Source organism: Falco biarmicus, chromosome 13 (assembly GCF_023638135.1).
Source record: "Falco biarmicus isolate bFalBia1 chromosome 13, bFalBia1.pri, whole genome shotgun sequence".
NCBI lineage: Eukaryota > Metazoa > Chordata > Aves > Falconiformes > Falconidae > Falco > Falco biarmicus.
The window spans coordinates 11,487,278-11,509,108 of NC_079300.1; the positions used below are offsets into that span (position 1 = coordinate 11,487,278).

At 47.8% G+C, this 21,831-nt stretch overlaps 1 protein-coding gene across 2 annotated transcripts in view; it reads right to left on the reverse strand.

The window, feature by feature from the left end:
• The window catches only part of DIS3L2 (DIS3 like 3'-5' exoribonuclease 2), a 195,990-nt gene that overhangs the window by 40,027 nt on the left and 134,132 nt on the right, over positions 1-21,831 (reverse strand). For both annotated transcript variants that reach the window (XM_056358435.1, XM_056358436.1), the window contains one exon: positions 3,505-3,584. In XM_056358435.1, the coding sequence (XP_056214410.1) occupies positions 3,505-3,584 (80 nt within the window). The remainder of the gene's footprint in view (positions 1-3,504; positions 3,585-21,831) is intronic.

Here is a 21,831-nt window from a genome sequence, read left to right on the forward strand (position 1 = left end):
TTGCAATCGGATCCTGTGCAGGGCCAGAGAAACCCAGCCTGTGCAGAGGCAGCGGCAGAAAGCCAGTCCCACCCTCAACACCTGACTTGTGCTGCAGTCACACCATGGGACGGCTGGCAGGGCTGTCCTCTCCTCAATGTGACTATTCTGGGGCCACATGAAGGCTGACAATATGCTCCTGTTCCGAACGTCACCCAGCACACATCACCAGCCATCCCCATGTCACAGCACAGTGCTCCTGTCGCAGGACAGCCATCCCACAGCAGCCTGGTGCAGCAGCCCGGTGCTCTGTTGATTATACTGACTGATCTCCGTTAAGGAGAATTTAAGTAACATGGCTTAAAAACGAGAAAGCAGACTGCTTGCTTCTGCGTGAGGTCAAGTAATTTCCTCTGGGGCCAGGAAAGATTGAAGGGCTGGGAAGGACTGGCAGCCAAGGAGATGAGAGTGTCTGGGTCTGAGCAAGGAAAAAGGGGAGAAGTGATGTCCCCTGGTCTCACCCCTGTGACTGCAGGGGCAGTGACAGTTTCTTTCCTCCATACAGCTCCAAGTACAGCACTGGGATTGCTACTGGGACTATCAAGTGCCATCAGATACCAATATATTATAGCAGGGTTGGAGGGGCGAGCAGCTGGCTGCTCAGCACCTCTTCTGGTCTCAATCCAAGGCTCCCAAAGCTGTGCTGAGTCCCGTCTCCCCAAAATGCTCAGCACCCAGGGTGTGACAGTGGAGCAGGCACCTGGAGAGCATTGTGCCTGCAAATGCTGCTGTAGGCAGGCAGGCAATGGGAAGCTGCCAGGAGTGGGCAAAAATTCCTTGGCAGGGTTTTATCATTTTAAAGGGAGCAAACTCCAATTGATTGCCCCTGTAAGAGCCTGCATGGTACTTGCACTTCTAGCCTAAGCAATAGAAATTTTAATTGCTCTGGTAATTACACTTTCAGCAATGCTGTGGTCCTTTGTTCTGCAAGTGGGAGGCCAGTATCTGCTGTTCTCCGGTGGCCCCGTCTGGCTGCAGCTTGGAACAGCATTTGCCACTAGGAGGGGAAGGGACACTCATCCAGTGACCACGGTGACACTGAGCCTTGCTATGCACAGCCCCAGTCCAGTCACACAGATCTCCGGCGCACTGGGCACACTCCCCAGGCCGGAATGGGTTCCTGTCAACCGGGATCACCTTAGCTTCCTTCTACTAAAGCTGCTACTCGAGAGCTTCACACATCTGTGCTCCTGTTGCAGGTCTGTCCCTGGCACAGGTCCCAGCTGAGGATGCCGGGCTCCAGGGTGCACATTTCCAGTCCTTCCCATGTGTGAGCTTGCAGTGTGTCACCAGCATTTCTTCTCTGGGATGTAAATGGCTCCAAAACATAGTGCAGACACAAACATACATTGCTTTAACTCCTAGATATGTCTTTAGAAGGATGCAGAAGAGTTGTTATCCCTTTGGGTCCTGATGAGTACTGTCAAAGCCTGACTAGGCTTGGGAGAACACAAGGCCTACAATTTATCCTGGGAAATTGCTGACGAAAAGTTATGACAACTGCCATGCTATTGTATGGATAAAAAATTTACCCTATGAAAGGCCCAGTGCTTGAGAAGTATGGTCTCTGCCTCACTGAGCAGGAGCCACATCTGGTGCTTCACTATGCTATTCAAAGCAATGTCCTGTTGCCAATAAAGCTGCAGTGCACACAAGCTCCTCCAAAATCACCAAGAGTACAACCAGAACTGAGCACACATTTGGCTCAAGGGCACTTTACCTGCAAGAATACGCCCTGGGAAATGGGATCTTGCTCCCCCCAGGTTGATCAAGCAAGCTACAAAATACAAAGCATGGGGCCCCGCAGGGAGGTATAAATGCAGTTTGGATCTGTCAGACGCGCACAAAGTCTGGGTTTACTTGCAATCCCACTCATTCTGCCCGCACCATATTTTTCCAGCCCATGATCCTGGCTGGCATGGCTCCGCTCCCACGCTTGCCAGAAACACAGGTCACAGCCATACATCCCTAAATCAAAAGCCGCCAACATGCTGCAGCTACTTTGTCACATGCTGGACCACTCACAGCTAAAAGCAAGGTTTCCAAGCGGAATTGCTATTGGCCTTAGTGCTTAAACAAAATATCTCCACTCCCGTCCCCAGAGTTCCCTCGAACAATGGCACAAAACACCCGCTGGAGCCTGGGGAGAGGAGGGTCTGTGGTAGAAAAAAAGTGGCTGCTGATTTTTGAGATATACACCACACAATTAGAAACACTGCATCTATAAACATCCTTAACAAATCCCAACAGGTCTGGGGGGTTACTTTTTTCTTTTCTTTGCTGTCCATTGTGTGCTGCCGCCTTTAAAAACCTCAAAAACAAACACTCTTCCCTTGTTGATTTTATGCTTTGGCACTGAACTGCACGCTTCCCTATTAGCTTGGTGGTGCTGGAGGTACCAACTCTGCTCATCCATGCCTCTGGGGCTGCGATAGTTGGGATGGGACCATGTACCATGTGCTAACTGCCCATCCACAGGTGGAAAGGATTCTCCAAGAAATTATCTCCCTTCTTGTTTAAACACTGAGATTTCTCAACTTAGAAAGGGGTAGGTGCTGTTTGCAGATGTCCCTCTTCCTCATCGGGCCTGTTCTTGTCAGTGTTTCAGAGCAGATCTAATTACCGGCTGTTCCATCCATTGACAGTTTCATATACTCTCCTTTTTTAGGTTAACCTTCAATAACTGGCAAGAAGCAGAACTATATGGGTGGAGGTAACAGGCTATGGATTTATGACATGCTGGTATTCAGGCAAAGTAACCCAGCACGAACACAGAAATATCCTAAACTGTGCTGCTGCTGTCAATTTGATAATGAGAAAGTGAATTGAAATAAAAACATCTTGGGTGCCAATTCACTACAGCAGCTAGTAAAAATAGGCAGAATACCTAGAAACTGAGGACTCTGTGCTCCAAATACATCCAAAGCTTGAATATCATATGGTACTTCATAAAAACAGAGCGTGTGGCTGCACTGGGGCTACAGTACCACAGCTGAAAGGCCACTCAGTGAACCCATGCATGAGCTTTAGCAGAGAGAATGGGGTGCTGTGTGTCTCTAGCTGAGCAGAGGTGAGGGCTGCCCTCTTCAGTGCTCTGCAGCCTTTGGATGCTTGCCCCCAGCCCATGTCACCTCAGCACAAAACAGTGCGTGGTCTGAGTTGCAAACACCCCAGGGCAAAGCCTGGGTGAGTACTGCCAGAGCCCACAGTACCCAAGAGCTGGCCTTTTAGCCAAATAAAAACAGCTTTTAAATGCTGCAGAGAAAAGGGTGCTGCAGGGCCTCGTGCATTTCAAAGGATCTAGACTTTTCAGGAGCTGTTCCCAGTTTCAGGTCAAGCCTGAAGCCTGCTTTAATCTACTTTTAAGTGGTACAAGCAGTTGGAATCTCTCTGCCAGAAGGCAAGGCAGTCTCCTTTCAATGCACCTTCCCCTATCTGCTGCATGCAATCTTCTGAAGGACTTACTTGTTGCTGTCCCGGTACTGATAGATATAACAGCCTTGAGGCATCCCACTCTCCTGGTCCAAGGTAAACGAGAGCTTCAGCTGCAGAGAGGAGAGGGGGTAGGGGAGAATGAAAAAAGAAACAGAAAAAATAAAAGCAACATTTTAGGCTCTCAGTCATCACAGCAACTTCAAGTGAGGCTTGTGGGAGAAAGCTTAACTCACCGAGACTGACACGCAAACACCGTGGCCTGGAACATACCGCGGGGTTCCAAACCTCAGGGAAAAGTCACATGCGTTGCAGAAACCTCTTGCTTTTTCCACCCTCTGTTACTATAAAGTGTTCGTGGTTCTTCTGAAATGCATGGGTCATAACAGTTCACCCCTCCAAACCCACCCACACACACCATCCTTCACCAAAGCAATTGCGGTTCCCCTCAGACACTAAAGAAATGAGTCTTCTCCATCGGTAGCTGTAGTTCCCACGAGTCTTTCTCTGAAAACTTTCCCAGCTCCATCTCGTTCCTCCAGTGCATTAGAACAGAGAAGAAACCACAGAGGGAAAGGTGACAGATTTTTCCTTCTGTGCAGAGTTATTAAAGAGCTGTTAGAAGGGTTTGCAGTTTGGATCCGTGTCCGGCAGGAGGCTATGATGTGACCTGGAAGCTGCTTTCTTTGCAGCTCCAAGAAGGCATTCGGCAAGGGTTTTCAGATTTCAAACACGGCTCATTTTATTTAAGGGGGAAAAATTAATCCTCTTTCAACAAGCAACAGAATGGTTCCACGGGAGACTTTTTTGTTGAAAATGTCTCCAGTGATTTTATAAGCTGAACTGCCTAGAAAACAGCACGGGGCTGAGCCTGCATGTGTGAGCAGCCCCTCATTCCCCAGAGGAAAGCTGGCCCCCAGACCAGTGTCCCACCAGCTCCTGCAGCCATGAGGTGCAGCCCCGGGGCTCTGCAAAAGGGCTGCAGACCCTGACCAGGAGCCAGGAGGCTGGGTGAGAGGGGCAGCATCCTTTGGAGGAAGCAGCTCTGGCCTTCAGGCTCTGAGCGATTTGGCTTTTTTGGGGTCACGGAGATTACTAACAGCAGGGCTGCCACCACTGATGGATCATGCAAAACTCTTCAAACAGTCTGGGAACACCATCACAGGGCTAAAAGTTGAAGGAGGTTTTTTTATGATAAGCCCTACCTTTTTAAAAAGGGAAAGGAGGAGAGAGTGGTGTTGAGCCACTCCATTTGATCACAGACTCCTCTCCTCTGGGCTCCAAGGAAATTGCTAACTCAAATTAACAGCTTATTCAGGAATGAACACAGAATTAAAACATCTTTCTCCCGTAGGCTGTTAAGAAACCCCATGTGCTGAATCATTAGATGGTGCACTCATTTTCCCTTCCCTAAAGAGCAGCAAAGTCATATGCTGTGCTCTCACTGACCCAAATAAAACCGCATACCATGAAATCATCAAAAAATTCACCATCTTGGATACCAAGTTAAGAACTGAGTACCAGACTGAGGCCAAATCCATCTGATCTCCCATGACTTTTATGTCCCTAACTGTGTTAAGCCATTCTGAAACACAGGCTCCTGCAGCAGCGTGTAACACATGTATCCATGCTTTGCATGTCTCCATAGTACACGTATCACAATTCATACCGCTGTCCAGATGGCAACTTCTTACGTTCTCCACAACTCTCCCTTCCTGCAAGTTCTGATCTTACTACAGCTTAGCAGATCACTCAGGTCTGTTTTGGAGACTGGTGTCCAAGGCAGGACTAGCAGGGCCAGCTGGGGATGCTTCTTCTGACTGAGATCCATGAAGCCGAGCATGAAACTTCTCCAGATGCTACTAAAATGGCACGTGGCAGCTACCCCATGCGAGCAGGAGGGTCAGCAAGGAAGAAGTGACATCCCCAGGGAAGACAAGCAATCACCCTGCTGGTCATATGTAGCCCATAACCAGAGTACTCCCAAGTGAGCTGCCCTGGTTTGGGGAAATGAAGAAGGAACTAGGAACTGCCCAAAGTCATTTTTCTGGGCCAGGTTTTCCAAAGCTTTCCTGCTGGAATATCAGGAAGCATCTCTGAGGTGAAATGGATAGAAATTATCTCAGGCACAGCTCCACCTGGTCCTGTGCTTTGAGGAACAGGCACTGCACTGCAGAATTGCTAGAGAAGAAACAATAGAAAGTGCAAATTGGGCAAAAGTGTGGCTTTGGCCACTTTCAGCAATAATTCTGATCAGGACAAACTAGGACTGCCTAAGCCTCTTGTTGGCAGCTCTCAGCTAAGTGGGCTTTGGGCTTGCAGTAACAGAGCATCTCTGGTTACACCTCACCTGGGCTCTGAGCTCCCAGCACCACTCGGGCTGGAGCCAGCTCTGTGCGAGGAGACAAGGCCACAGGAAAGGAAGGAAGGAAAAGGGCTGGGAAGGAAAACAGCCTTGTTTGGACAGACTGCTGGGGAAAGCTGTGGGGTAATCAGGTATGGGAGGGTGACCTTTGACTATCTGGGGGGATGGGGTCCCACGGAATCTGCCTACCCAAAAAGGAAAGATCGCAGTTCCCAAAGATAACGGTTTTCAACTTTCTGTTATTTCAACCCTTCTTTCTCTGCTCACTGTATTCCAGACAAATAAAACACACCCTGCGTGGCTGGCTTAGCTGCCTCTGCTACCCACCAGTGCCAGCAAGGCCTGCATAACAGGGACTGTACACAGTTTGACCATCTGGGGCAATACTGTCAGGCCAGAGGATGCTGCTGTCACCCACAGTGACAAGAGGACCCCACTCGGAGAAATGTCAGGGTCAGGCTGCCATCACATGGAGACACGTGTACCTAAAGGTCTGTCCCAGCAAACATAGCTCAAGGCAGCCATGCTGTCACTGATGCGCAAAACCCTGCTCTTCTGCAGATCTGTCCTGCCGATGCACAGTCATGGCCAGCCAGGATGGGGAAGAGAGGACCTGTGATCGACACCCACCTAGGCCACGAGTCCTTACAGACCTCGAGTGAACAGCCAAGCTCTGGCTGTGTGGCCACCAGCAACGCTCTGGCAACCTTTGCTCATTTGGTAGCATTTAGTCTCTGCAGGGAGCATGAAGCCCCCATGCAAAACCCATCACAAGGTGGAAAGAAAGTGGGTAAGGCAGGTAGAGGAGGACTAACCGAGCGCTGTCAGGAGGTATGCTGGGATGCAGAGACTGTAAGCTTCCTACCAAGCTTGAAAAGATTGTCCACACCCACTCAGTATCATGTAGTTGGGTCCTCTCTGCTGTTGGAGCCACAGGAGTGCTCCACTGACCACCTCCAGACACATGCTCACTTCTGCATGGCCATGCTCAGCTGCAAAGGCACTTACACTCCCCAGTGTGTCAGTGCTTTGGGAGGTCTGCTCCACAGATTTCTCCTCTCATGCTAAAGCTAATCTTCTGCCACAGATCTCCAAGAATAAAACTCAAGTGTCCTTTCCCAGCTTTCCGCACACCCTACACTGCTGCTTCTCTCTGGTCCCACCTTCTCCAGCAGCCGCCCTTTCCTTTTGCCTTCATTCACTAAGCACAAAACCTCTGGCTACTTCTGAATTAAAGGAGGTTGCAGGGCAAGGCTGGGGGAAGGAGAGATATCAGGAGCTGATCGACTATTTATCAACTGTCCTATCTGACTTCTGCTACAGCAATGTCACGAGACATCCAGAGCCTCCCAGGTAGACGAAGCCCTACAAAACAAGCAGGCTTTTGCAATCCTCCCTCTGGCACAGCTTTAACTCTTAACCAATTTGACAGCATTGCTCCAACACCGCGTGCCGCTTTGAAGCTCCTTTCTGTGTGTCAGTGCTTCTTGTCAGGACACAAAGGTTTGCTGTAAACCCAGCAAACAAACTAATACCAAGACAAAGGAAAGGGCACTACTCAAAATACCAGGTTTTATACCTGGAGGGGCAATGGGGGACTGAGGTTTCTTAGAGAAATGCAAGTGCAGGGTGACTCCATCACAAGGAAGGCTCATCACATCAAGGGATCTTCACCATTAAATATATGAGATCATTTCATTTTACAAGACACTGCTGGGCTTCACTGGGAGAGGAGGGGGAAAGGAAATTTCCCAGCACCTTACTGCAGTGTGATTTGGCTTGCACTGCCCCCTTCGGTTGCTTAGCCCTGGAGCTCACACGCTAATAAAGATCCCTTTCCACTTCAATAGCTTTGCACATAAAGAAATGTTCGGCATGGTGTGTGTGTGAACTCGATGGGAAAGGGAGCTGGAATGCAGCCATGCTGAGAACAGAGTGCTGCCTACCAGGCGAGCCCCATCAATAATTGAGATGTCAGAGGCACAGGGAGGTGTGTGAATAAGAGCTGTCAAAAGGAGTAATTGGGATCTGTGTGGATACAGTGATGGATAGGCTCGCTCACCACCAGACACAATTGCAATACACCCAAACAGAAGAGGAGCAGAGTGCTGAAATTCAAAGGGGCTGGGGCAGGCTGTTTGATGGGCAGGATGTTGCTGCCTCCGTGGAGGGGAGTATCCACCTAAAGTACCAAACGGGTGTGGGCACACTATCCCATGACTGGTCAATAGAGCAAGAGAATGTACTCACAGCACGTGGCTGATCCTTGGTAATGTTTGTTGGCACATACTGCAGGCTCGAGGTGAAGGTAATGCCACGTCCCTGAGGAAAGTCATCCGGGTGAAAGTCATCTCCTGCCCACAATCATCACTGGGCACGGAGAGCTGCGTGTGCATAACGCCTGTTTGTGCAATGGCTCCACTCTTTGGATTAGTAACATCCTCCTGCTCTCTATTCCTAAATCCTTGAATCCAGCAGAGGCTGCAGTTGGCCGACAGTGGGATTGCTGCTTCTTCCTCCATCCATCAGACACCAACATGCTGCTTCTAAACCCAAGGGTTCCCACACACATCCCTGGCAGTGGTGAGCTGACACCAACCCAGCACACAGACATGGACAGACACAAAACACCAGGAAAAGCAAAAGGGCTCAGGGCAGCTGCCCTCCAGCGCACTGACAGCTCTGTGCTGCCTGACTCCTACAGGGACGTTGTTGGGGAAGCTGCCTGCATCTTGGGGCTTTGTCCACCAAGGCCAGAAAGAGGATTTCCAGAAAGCAGGAGCAGTGCTTAATGCTGTCATGGGCCTCCAGGCTTGCCTGGACTTCAGTGCAGCCAGCAGCCATCCTCATTTAAAGAAAGTTTTAAACCTGCATCAATTAGGTCATGCAATAAAGCCTGGTAGCTCCAACAAGGAGAGAGCATGAGGAGCAATCTTCTGGCTGCTGAAACACTGCCAGTACCTACATTGCCTTGACTAGGAAAAATCTGCATGCCCCTTGAGCTTGGATCCCCCCGTTCCCAGCCTTGGCTCCAAGCAGTAAGCCTCTGTCACTAGATAAAACATTTTCCCTACGCATGCACTGTATCAGAGAGGTATTATCGGTTTGGCTGAATAACCAGGTCAAAGATTTCAGATGTCCCAATTCTGGGGCAATGTAAGGGCATGCCTCGGCCAGCCTTGGTTGTAACTGTTCAAGGTAATTCAACCAGTGTGGTGGGGTATTCAAGCAGAAAGAGTTCACCCAGGGCAAGGAGGAGAGGCAGAACATGAGCCTCCAAGGCAAAAAAACAGGGGAGTAGACCTAAAGATTACACTGAGAACAGCTTCCTGAAAGGCAGGGGTTCTTTTCTACCTTTGGCACTCATTCCATTTTAACCCTACCTGCATGCAAGTCCAAAAAAGCTGGTATCAGCTCCCTCTTGCAGTAAAGGCTCCCCTCTCTCCAGCAAGCTCTAGAAAGCTTTTTAAGAATAAACTTAGTCATCAAGCAGGTTTTTATGCCCTGCCCAAACTTTGGTTTTGACCTGAAAAAAAATAGCCCTGAAGTCCTGACACTCACTTTTAAAACCACAAAAAACGAGCCATGCTCCAGTAACGTAATCACAGAGTTTTCTGGCACCTCATCCCTTAAAAATACATCCATCTGCCTCCACGCAGGCCATCAAACTCAATCTTGTTCACAATGGATTTCCCAATTCCTGCGTGCTGGAAGGACTGCAGCGGTGCTGGCTGTGCCGGCTGGATAGCCCGTACAGAAGCGCAGGCTGCAAACCTCACAGCTGTGTTTTCACTTAAAGAAGCTGCTCCTGAGACCAAAGCACTTCTTCCACAAGCTTTGCTATTTGTGCTGCAGTTCAAAATTGCTCGAGAAAGACCCTGGGTAAAGGCTGAAGAACATGTGGTAAGGACAAGATGGGGGTAATAAAGGAGAGACCAAAAGTCCTACAATGGAAGAGGAACGCAAAGAAACTTACCGCCAGCTCACCTAGTTACCTCTCACATGGGGTTGGGGTGGCCCTTCCCTTTTGGCTTTGCAGACAGTGAATGTTTGGTCAATCTCAGCAGCTGGTTATGGGACTGCTGTTGCTACTGGTTGGAAGTCCTGAACTCGTCCTAAACTAGTCCCATCTCACCCACTGCCTCCTCAGTGAGACCCCTTCTCCCCATCCCTAAATGCACATTTTCCAGGTGAAGGTTTAAATTCTCTAGGAGGCTCCTGTAGCCATCCCTGCTGCCCTGTGTCCTCAGCACGACCGATCCCCAGCAGACGGACAAAAGCAGAGAGGTAAAATCAGCTGCCCTTTATAAGCCTGTTCCTTGGGGAAAGGGTGCTCACAAGGGGACACCACTGGCAGCTGCTCCTCTCCCCTCTTCCTGCTGCACTGTCACCACTCCTGAGACATCTTGACCCCCAAACTGAAATGCAGAGCAGGTACAGGAAGGAATCAGCAAGGAACATGCTGGGCACATTCCACAGCCAGCCAACCTGCACGTCTGGAGCTCCTGGGTGTGAGAAGATGGTGTTGTGTTTGACAGAAACTCCTTGCCAACCTTACCCCCTTTCACAGGACAGAAGAACAACTGTGTGTAAATGGGCAACAGAACAAAGGGTGACTTATTTTTGGGGGTGAGCCCTCCTCTCCATTCCTACTTTACTTTCCAGTTTTGAGGTCTCCTGTGCAGAAGGGTTCTCTCTTACTTGCAACAATACAACACATCACCTTGAGTTTTACTCATTCTGCGCTACCCAGAACGCACACAACTCTCTAATCTCTCTTCCTTCTCAGGACATTAGCCAGCAAACTACCTCTGTTAACAGACTACAAGATCTATACATGTGGTTAAAGGACAATGTCAACCCAAACCCTAGTTCAGACTAGGAAAAGGAGCTGAAACTCATCTGAGGTATTACTCCAGCCTGCCTCCCTCTGCTCATTTCCATTTTACAATCTCATAGTTTAGTCAGATGTTATTCCTCTCCTCTGCTGCTATCTGCATTATACAATTGCATAAAATACATGCAAAGCCAGTGAACGCCTGACATGGGAAGATGCAAGATAGCAGACTGCTTTTCCCCCTTCTTAAACTAATCTCCCAGGACAGAGGTTCCCAGCCTGAGACCCAAAGCCACAATAAGCTATTACTAAATTATCCCACTGGCTGCAGCAGGTCTTGCTCTCCAAACATCTCTGGGACGCAGCAAGGACCCTGGGGTCTTCCCATCACAGGAGTGAAGTCACCAACGCATGTTCTCCAGCACACACAAGGGCTGCTCTGCTGCTGCCTAGTGGCCTCCAAAACTTTCTCTGCTACAGGTGGTCGGGCAGTACAGCAAAAACAGAAAGAAGCCTGCTTGGATCCTTTGCAAAGACATGCAGATGCTGTCATCAAAATGGCAAGCTGGCATCATAATCTTGGCTTTAATTTCACATCTGCAAGTCAAAGCTGAAGAGCCTTTCTGGAAAGACAGGGCAGGAGACAACTTTCACCACTTGGCAAAAATATAAACTGCAAATGAGTTTATTTTTAAGCATTCACACTTGCCTGCATTGGAGGTTTCAAACACAATCCACAAAGAAATGGATCCAGATTTATTTAGAAAGAAGTGAATACTTCCATTCACTTTGTAATTTATAAGCTGGATGAGTTCATTCTCTAGATGCATGATTAGGAAACCACAGGACTAAAATACAGATGATAAAATTGCAAAGGGTTTACATTGGTTGATTAAAAATACCTTCTTCAGAAGCTAACAAACTGTGACACTGCACTGCATGCTCTAGACCACTCGAGAACTGTCAATGAAGCTAAAAGTATTTTCTACACATACATCAATTTTAAAATACAAGCAAAACATCACTAGGAAATGCCACATAAAAAACTGTGACACCAACAAGATACATGCCAAATCTCAATGCCTGGTTGTTTTCTGTTACTCTGGGCCTGTCTCCCCGCCTCTTTTTAAAGCACTCCCAGGTCCTGCACTTCTCCCAGCCCCATCGGTGCTCTGACAAAAGAAAAATTCACTGATTTCATCTTATGCAATAACAGAGCCTTCACAAGCTGGGCTTGACCAACCTCAATAGAGATGAGAGGTTTTGGGCTGCAGAAAATTCTTGCGTTTTGAAGACTGATGAGGACTACAGCCTTTACAGGATGCAGGGGAACAGTGAGGTCCTGCCCAGTCCCAATGGCCCCTTCTTCACCTGGGGCATATGGAAATTCACTTGGGAAAGCAGGAATTTGGGACGATCAAGGCTCTAGTAAGAGGCTAGATTGCTATCAGGAATTTGAACCAACCCCAGAGACACCTAGGGAGGCAGGACTGACCCCTCTCAAAGCAATTAAGAGTTGCTGGCAAGTTTCCCTGTCCATGAAAGAAGTTGATGGCTGGAGGGCAGTACCTGGACATCACTTATCAGAGAGTTAAAATTCTCCAGGAGAGACCAGAGACCAACAGCCAGAGGCCAAGGGAGCAGCACAGGGACCTGTAACTGGTATGAATAGGAACAGGCAAGACCAGGGTATGCTGCATGGGAAGAGAGATGGGAAATGCAGTCGCTAACACTGCGCTGCCAAAGCCCACAGGCACCAGCAGCCAGTGCAGAGCCTGGGGAAGGGGAGCAAGATACCAGCAGCACCTGCCACCGACACCAAGAGAGATCCTGGGCCTCACAATCCCTGGCTTGTTGGAAAGCCAGGGGCTTTCAACAGGGGCTGGCAGAGAAGCAAATATTATATCCACTGCTCTGAAAATCCTGGAGCAAATAGACAAACCAAGCGAGTTAAAGTAACCATGAAAGAAAGGAAATATTTCTCACTATTAACAAGGAGAGAAACTTCAAGCGGACAGCTGACGTAAAATTTCCCCTAAGCTGACAAGTGTCAGCAGCCAAACAGACGGGCATTTCTGCACAGCCACGGCACCTGCAGCCTGCCGGTCAGTCGTACCCAGGACCCCAGGGAGTCTGCAACACCAACACTGGCTTTGTCACAGACTGGGTGGTATGGAAGTCCAAGTATACACCACCTTGATCTGATGAAGAAAAGCAAAGCCTCATCAGAAAGAGATCCCTAAAGCATTTCTGTTCCAAAACGGTTTGTGAGAGCCTGAAAGACTTAAGAAAAGCAGTTAGCGTGTTCCATATTTGCTTTAGGTGAAAAATGACACAACCAAGTGGAAACCCTCTCTAAACTTGCTGCTTGTTATGTCATTATTAGAGGGTACTACAGGTAACTTATCCCCAACAGGTCATTATCCCCAAGTGCTGTTATTTCAGACAGCTGACAGTCATGTCTGAAAGCAGGTCTCAACTTACTGACCCTAGGTTTAAGCAGCCTGAAGTTTAGCTTCACGCTTGGCCCTGCTATTTTGTGAGAGCCTGCGGTCAGTAGAAAACAGTGTTGCAGAAGTCGGCGACTCCCAAAGAGAAACCCAGCCGCTGATGGATGCACAGCTCTGCTAAGGAACACGGCACCACCGGGCAAACACGGCGCACGCCTTGCAGGCGGTTTCTTTAATGGAAGACAGGACAAGAAGACCAGCAATAGAAAATCTTCGTTTGATGAAAAGCAAGAGGACAAACAGCCCTTCACAAAGCACTGGATGGTTTCTGAGAGCTGCCCCAGCCTCACGCCGCTGACAAAGCACAAGGCAGTGGTTACCTGAAGGAGGATGGGACACCACGCAGTCTTCAAATGGCTCAAGTCACAGGGAAAGGCAAGGTAAGAGCTGTGGGTACAGACATGTCTGTGCATGTGGCAGGAGGAACAATTTCAGTGTCTTTTACCACAATTGCCCACAGCACAACTTCCCACCCCACACCCCAAGAGCCTCGAAGGCATTTTACAGATCAGCCTATTTTGCGTCTTCCCTATGACTATTTTGTGTCTTCCCGTAACGTGCCCAGTCTCTGTCACTGCTGTTGGGAGAATACGAGGAGCCAAGGGCAGATCAAACACAGCAAATCCTATTTTCTTAAGTTTGTTAATGCTAACTGCTTCCCCTGCTAAGCCACTAATGGAGCTGTGAGAATCCAGGAGCACAGATTAATTCGGAGCCCAGGTACTGCCTCATGCCTGGAGGGATTTCCGTAGAGTTGCACTAGAAGACAGATGAAAGCTCGTAATACCCTCCATACAAGAGATAAACCCATTAAAATATGAACAGCCCCTGTGCAGACATGATAAGAGCTCTGCCAGGTAACAAGAGAGACCACAACAGTATTTCTAGGTTTAGTTATATCTGTAAGCCATTACACTCGATCAGAATACCCTGATCACACCACACTCAGTTTGATAGCCATGCCATTCTCCCCCGCCTTTTGGGGTGCTGCTGTGAAATACGTGGCAGTCCCAAAGTCCAGCCCAGCCCTAGCACTGCTGACTCAAGCTTTGCTCATTCTCTGGGGATGACCCTGCAGGCAGCAGGCAGCTGTGCTGTGTCCTTGGCCAAACCTTCTCCCAAGACACTGTTAGCAGCACAGGATGGGAAGGCATCTCCTGCCACAGACACTCAGGCCACTGCCTTCGGCAGAGCATCTTTTCCGCACACCGCGTGCCATAGAACATCACCCAGCATCCCACCACGGCAGTGCCAGCTCCCTCCTCCCTGGGCATAGGTGGGCTGCGTGCCGTGACCTCCTGCTCTCCCATTACTTAACCACATCTCACGGCATGTCTAAGCATGGTTGCTTGGTGCATGAGCAGCAGGAGATTCAAAGCTTTCCAAGGACATCCCTGCCCATTCCCATGAATAGCTAGAGCTGCTGCTGTTAGCACAACCACCAGGCTCCCTTGGGAAGGGGCTGGCTGTGGCTCAGTTGAATTCCTCTGGCAGTGACCTGCCCCCCGCTCACACTTTCCTAGGGACCGCTAGGCTCTTCTGTCACAGGGAAAGAAGGAAGCAGGAGCAGACGGGGGCCAGACGACTTGTCCCAGCGTGCCCAGAGCCCGCTGGCAGCAGGACAGGCACCCTGCCCTCCAGCTAACCCACGGCCAGCCATCTTCTTCTGGCTCCAACACAGCCGCACTTCAGCAGGGAAGCAATTTCTGCACATAGACACTTCAGAAAGGGCTCTGGCAGGGTTCACTCTGAAAAGGTGCGGTGTAAAATGTGAAGTATTTTTGTAAGGCCAAGTTGATGTCAGAGCCCGCGATGGTGCAGTCAATTCCCAGTCTGGAGTGCAGGGGGTAAGATCAGTGATCTTCTTCCAGCATTAATGCACAGCAGGCTGTTTATAACCCTCTATTCCTCATTGCTATTTAACATATGTAAGGGGCTCGACATGGTTGATGTTCAGTAGTTGTGGTTTCCAAGCAGTACTGCATTTCCTCAAAATGAAGATACATAATATTTTAAAACTATTTTTAAAACTAGTCACTAATCTGCAACCTTTTACGTCATTCCTCCTTCCTTCTATCAAACCCAAACCATAACACACAGTCACAGAAGATCATCAGCGAGTTCACATGCAAGAACTCAGCGGCAAGAAACTCGTGTGTGTGCACACACACACACAGAGGGAAACTCAAAACTGCAATTCAGTTAAATTGGTACAAGCTATGTTTAAGGTTTCAAAGGCATCCGGGATGTAGTCCACTGTTTAGAGTTGTGGGTACCAGTACGCCGTATGTGCAGAAGGAGAATCTAAGTGCTGAATCAAAGCATGAGGTATTTATTTAAGAATCTGCCTCAGCAAATGTAAAGAAATTTAAAAGTTTCCTGCCCCTGAGAGTTCAGCATTCTAGCAACCTGATTGTGTATCATCCGAAAATCTCATCACTACCTTCCCTTGCCAGGACTGACCCCGCCCACTCCTAAAGCAAGTCACAACACAACTGAACCTCTGATTGCCATTTTGAACGTACCCCTCCACACAGCACAGTCAGCTGGGGCAGGGAAGTCCTAAAAAAAAAAAATCTTTAGAAACTGGCCTTAAAAGACAGTCTGTAAAGCACCACTCCCTAGAAATGTCTGGCTTCTGCAGAGCATGGCAGCTTCTGCAAAACTCTCAGTTTTTTGCAGTAGTTTTGTGTAAATCAGACTTTTCAGTTTCCCACCTCAATAGACTTGGGACTTTGTTGGGTTAATTTTGTCGGGTCAGTCCTGGAACTGGAGCTGTCCATACCAAAGCGGTAAGTTTTAAAGGCAGAAACCAACACCATATTTTACAGAGACAGTCAAGTTCTTAAAATCAGTTAGTTATTCCAACAACATTAGAAGGAGACACACCATTTTCTCAGTCATTTTTCCATTTGTAGTATTTTGTTTTGTTTTTGGTTTGTTTTTTTTTTTTTTTTTTTTTTAAACCCATGAGCCTAATCCTTCATTTCTCTATGGAAAAGCTGGAAGAAAAAGATCACAAGGACAAAGTATCAGCCTTCTAGAGCATCCACTGCCTTCGTTCACCCTTTGGAGAGGTTGCTGGGTTTGTTGCTGAGATTATGTTTTTTAAACATACTCTGAAAGTAAATAAATAAATGAAAGTATCTCCACGCATCAGTATTCGCTTGTGAAGGAGACCCAGACAATGCACGGGAGGCTAGAAAGGAGCCAGTAAATTCTGAGGATGTAGAACAGGAGAGGGGATTAAGCCTGGTGATTAAATTAGGCGACGCATGAATACATTCCAATGCGCAACATCACTCAAGCACTGGACAAAACATATGGCAACAATGGAAAGCGCTGCCCACGAGGTCACCTTTAATATGATTAGGCATGGACGTCTGAAAGGAGATCTCCCAAGTTCTGGCATGCTAAGTCTCCTTTGTGCAGGGCAGAGAAGCACCCTCTGAAAGCCTTTGAGACTCTGTGAACCCCACACAAACGGCTGCTGTGTGTTAAGGGATGTGCCCAAGTCCATTGAAAGCAGGACAAAAAAACCCCTGAGCCTCAAGGCCGGGTGATAGAGCCGAGAGCAGCTTTTGTTCCCTGCTCGCGGGGCACCAGCAGGAGCTGTCCCCAGGGTGTCCTGCCTGACAGCTGGGTCACCCCATGGGCTCTCCCATTCCGCTTGGACTTTTCAACTCCACTGGCCTGCATTCACCGGCACGGCTCGCCTCTTTGAAGGGGGAGAAAGCACCTCATCCATCACTGACACGAAGGCAGTTAATTCACTTCTTTACAACTGGAAAGGCTTTTGCTGTGAGCAGGAGGGAGTGCAAGAGGAGTAATGAAACCCACAAGGGAGCCAAATGATGCTTTCCTCTGCTAGACGCCAGTGCTGGCAACACTTGCTGCTGGCACGGCTGGTGGTGGGTGAAAGGAGACTCTTTTGTGGTATGCCATTAGCTGCTTCCAACGCCTCAGTTCATGTTTACCACAGCCACTGTGTTACTTCACTTGGTGTTTTTTTCCAGTCCTGTTGATTGTACTACAGAACTGATCGAGTCCATTTGGAAGCCCTGCTCACAGAAAGCAGAAACAAATTGCTTTTTGAAAGGACTATTTTTTATTTCTTCCCTAAACCAAACCTCACTCTGCTTTCCATAAATCCAACCTAAGGCTGAAATCCCCACTTAAAGCTGAAGAGCAAAGGTCCCTGCTAGGCTTTGCCCACTCTGGTCATCGCCCAGCTGTGCCACTGGCCCTCGGCGCGGCGGCAACGCCACCAGCCACGGGAGCGCTGAGCTATGCTGCCCAGACTGTCCTAGAAGACATCCCACACTCCGGCATTTCCCTGCACCACACAACACCGCAGCCATGTCAAGTACAACCCCGTTACAACAGCAGCCAGCAGGTTGTCTTGTCAACTGTAATGAGAAGAAACATTCGATGACATTAAAGATAAATCTTGTGTGCGTCACTGCATGAGTGCCTTGCTGTAATCGGGTGAGCCCTTCAGACTGCTGAACTCTACCCCAGAGGACCTTGGCACGCTCAGCCAAGCTCCTTGCAAGGTTTCTGCAGACCTTTAGTATTTCAGATTCCAAGCAATGACTAACTGGGGACACGTGAGGGACAAACCCAATGGCAAATTTCTTCCACACACTTTATATCTGCACAGCTGGATGGGTGAAAGTCATGGAGACAGCCCTAGGAGGAACTTGCTCTGGCTACGGGTCCCACCAGCTACAAAGGCTCAGTGACAAAGCAACAACAAACACAGTGCAGGACGGCTACCAGCTCTGCTCCTGCTATTGCCAGGAAAAGGAAAGGATCACCTCCTAAAGCCCTTTCCAGCTTTACATTTCCAGGATGTAGCTCAAGCTCTTGAGCAACTGCAGCTCAAGCTTTGACAGAGCACATCCCAGCCATGGCACTGTCACGGCACTGACCTTCAGCAAGCTGTGAAATGCCTACGCTCTCATACCAAGGAGTCACCTTGGACCCTTCTAACAGATCTCATCGACTCTCATGGGATCTGCCAAGACTGAAGATCAAGCCAGTTTCTAACGAGACGAGGTAGTCTGGGCAGCTGCACACTAGCTCTAAAAACACTTGGGGCAGCAGCTCCATGAAGGAGGATAAGATTTTTTTTTTCTTTTAGACACACAAAAACCCCCTTCTCCAAACATAACTCTTTCAAAATAAAAACTAATGAAGGTTGGGAGAAATGCCTGTGGTGGCACCCATTTCTTGGCTGTTTAAGCTCTTTCCAGCAAGTCTTCCTCCTTTGAAGCTACTTCACTTCAAAAACACTGATCCTCAGTGGTGGGTCTGAACAGCTACAGATCTACCAAACAGCAGGAGCAAGGATGAACCAGGCCTGGCAGCATACCACACCGAAGCTGTGCAACCAGCTGTAGAAGCTGCCTGCCTTTCAACAATTTTCTTGAAGGAATGAAGCCCAGATGATGTTACTTTGACCGACTGCTTGGGGCTTAGGGCAAGCCCTCTCTTCCCTGCAGTGCTCAGCTGCAGGCAGTAGCTGTGAACTCAAAAAGCCCAAGGTCATCAGGTTCACCCTGAGAAGTAGCCATTTCTCCCTACGAAGTAGGCACACAAGGGCAGGTTTAAGACACCTCCATCTCCTGGATTTCTTCATCCCAAGAAGCATGTACAACACCTTGTTGATCCTGGCATGTGGAGACCAACTGGCTTCTGTGCTGGGCCTGACCCGTGGAAACTCCATTTAGGTACTGTATTTCTACCCAGCCTCTCTCAGTGTTCATTCTCTGCTCCAGACTTTATCCTAAAACTTGTGGGACACTAAGCAATAGCATTCTTCCAGCATGGAGAACCTCAGAGGGTTTAATACTGTTTTGCGCTCTTTTTATGAAAAGACACACCTGTCTGCTATCTCAGCTGGTTGCAATGGCACCATATTCATGGTCTTTAAACTGATTTCAAGGAATCTGTACAAAGGATTGAGAATTTGAAAACAGCTGACCACACTGAAAAAGGATTTCAAGGTTGGTCCCCTGCACAAAGGCTGTTTGATAGCAGCATCCCTTGGTACTGCGTTACGGATCCATCAATACACCTACCTCTTACTCCTAACTAAACATGAGAAACCATTAACTCCCCAGCTCATTTAACGACCTGCATGTTGCCCACTGGCTTATTTTTTTAAAAAATAACTGAAGAGCAAGGCAATGTGAGCACAGTATTAAAGACTATCAACCATCACTTTCAGTAATGTTTGAAAATAATAAAAAACAGAGCTGAAGTAAAAATTCAAAACCTCAAAGTAATTTCAACCATACATACATGAGAAGGGAAAAGTTTATACATGATGCAACAGAAAAAGTGACTCACTTTCCAAAATGCCAAAGCCTGTTTTAGTTCATTCTGTCTTCTATACCTGTTAAACACATCACTGACAGAGAAAACATTTAAGAAATCGCATTTTTTAAAATCCTGTTTTAACTATTTAAGCATTTTATTTCCTAGTATTGCTGGTCAGGCTCTAACATGCTAATCAGAAGCAAAGTGCTAGCTGGATCAATGGGGTTTCTTCTCAGAAAAACAAGGAGAGCCTTGAGATTAAAACAGAGAGCTTGAAATTGAGGTGAAACTGCAGCCTTAAAGCTAATGCAAAACCTCCTGTTGATTCATGGGACTAAGAATTTCTCAGTCAGAGGCTGATTTCACCATTGCTGTGAGACACCCAATAAGCTACAGCTCTGCAGTCCCCCAAGGTCAGCAGGATCAGAGGGATCAAACCCATGACATGGCCAGTTTACTTCAATTGTCAAAGAAGGCGCAAATTAAATTTTGTTGTATTCAGGCTAGATTGTGGGTTTTTTGTAAAAAAACAACAAGAGTGACTGTTTGGTTAGTTTGGATTTATGTGACAGAAACAAGTTTTTCAAGTCCAGTTAACGGAATTACCCACAAAACCCCCTTCATGGTTATTCTGCATGGCTTGTTTCTTCCAGATGTCTGAAGTCTCCCAAACCACTCCAGTCCAACAAACTCATCAGGCTACTTTCTCACTGCCTCTTGCTTAGTTTTCAAGTGACATCAATTTAATGGTTGCCCATCACAGATGGGCAACAGACTGTCACCAGTTTGGATGGTAACTAATTAGCACAAATGCAATATATCTGCTACCAGCCTAGATCCAAACTGAAGAATGTATTTCCTTCAGAGGGCGAAGTTTAATAGTCCTGTCAGGTTTTAAGGCATTGACAATACAACAACTTGTGAATACGTATCTTTAGGGAGAGATGGGTGTTTGTGCCTCAAGATGGAAGCAGGAAGCAACAGCGAACCACAGGGTCTCCCACAACTGAACGCAGCACTGCACAAAGAAGGAGCACGTTCAGGAAGGAGGTCTTTCTCAAATCTCAAACATGGACAAATCTCAGAAACAAGTGCAACGTGGACCAACAACCTTACCTGAAACGTGCTTCACACTCCCACTTTACACAATTACGTATTCAGGGAAAATCTACACCCTGGATTATGCTCGTAAGCTTGAACAACTTCCTTATTACCATATGATGTAGAGAAGGGCAAGATAAGCAATCTAGACTACTCAAGACAGATTCAAAGCCACTTGCTTTCAAAACAAAACCAAGAGGTTGCTCAACAAACTGTACTCCCAATGAATCACTGCAAACTTTTAGCAGGGCATATAATTTCAGGAGATGTGGGCTTAGACTTGGAATGTTTAAAGATAAAACCTGAAAGTGGACTTCAGCAAGTGCTGGCTTCCTCAGATGGGGCAAGAACAGCTCTGTCCTCTGCTCAGCTGCTGAGATTTTGGCTAAGACTCTTGTAGCCTCATTTCAGAGGGCCGTGGAAACCACAGGTGCTTTCTGAGCTTCTTTGTACTTCAGCATCCATATGCTATGGATGAGAAAAGATAAAACATCCCAGGACTCAGAAGGAGTGATCATGACATAGACACCTGATAAAAAGAGCTGTGGTCATGGAAAGTAAGAATTTTTTCCCCCTCTCACTTTGGAAATGAGAAGTCACAGGACTGCAATGTCTGAATCTTTCATCTCCTTCCAAATATTGCCTTTTATCATCATACAATTAGCCCTTCTTCCACTTACTGTTAGGTGAAACAGAACTCGCTCTGACAAAGAGCTGCTACATCTTCACCTATGGCAGATGGAACACATTTGAAGTTACATCACTCAACACCCAGTGACTCCATCTAAAGAGAATGATGGATTAGCCATGCAGTCAGCTATAATTAATACCTGAAAAAAACCCTTGTCAAGTCTCTTTTCAAATACGTGATAAACGGAATCTGAAACAACAAGAGACTTTCTGATGACGCCTGTTCATCACCAGGGAAGAAAAACACCATCAACTGGAGGGCAAGACTCTCAGAGCAAGGATTGTTTCCTCAGTAGAAAACGTAAAATAAGAATTTCCTCCCAGCGCTTACCCCATTGCACCTCTACGCAAACATTTCCCTGGGTTTTATCTGTCTTGCTATCAGAGACATGGAAGAACCAGTTTGTTTCTGCCTCATTGAGAACCAGTTTTTCCACCCTCAACCTCTTTCAATATAACCAGCAGAAGCCACTACTTCTCTGCCTACCAACCGCACAAACACCAGTGAGTGGCTTGCTCAGCTGGATCAA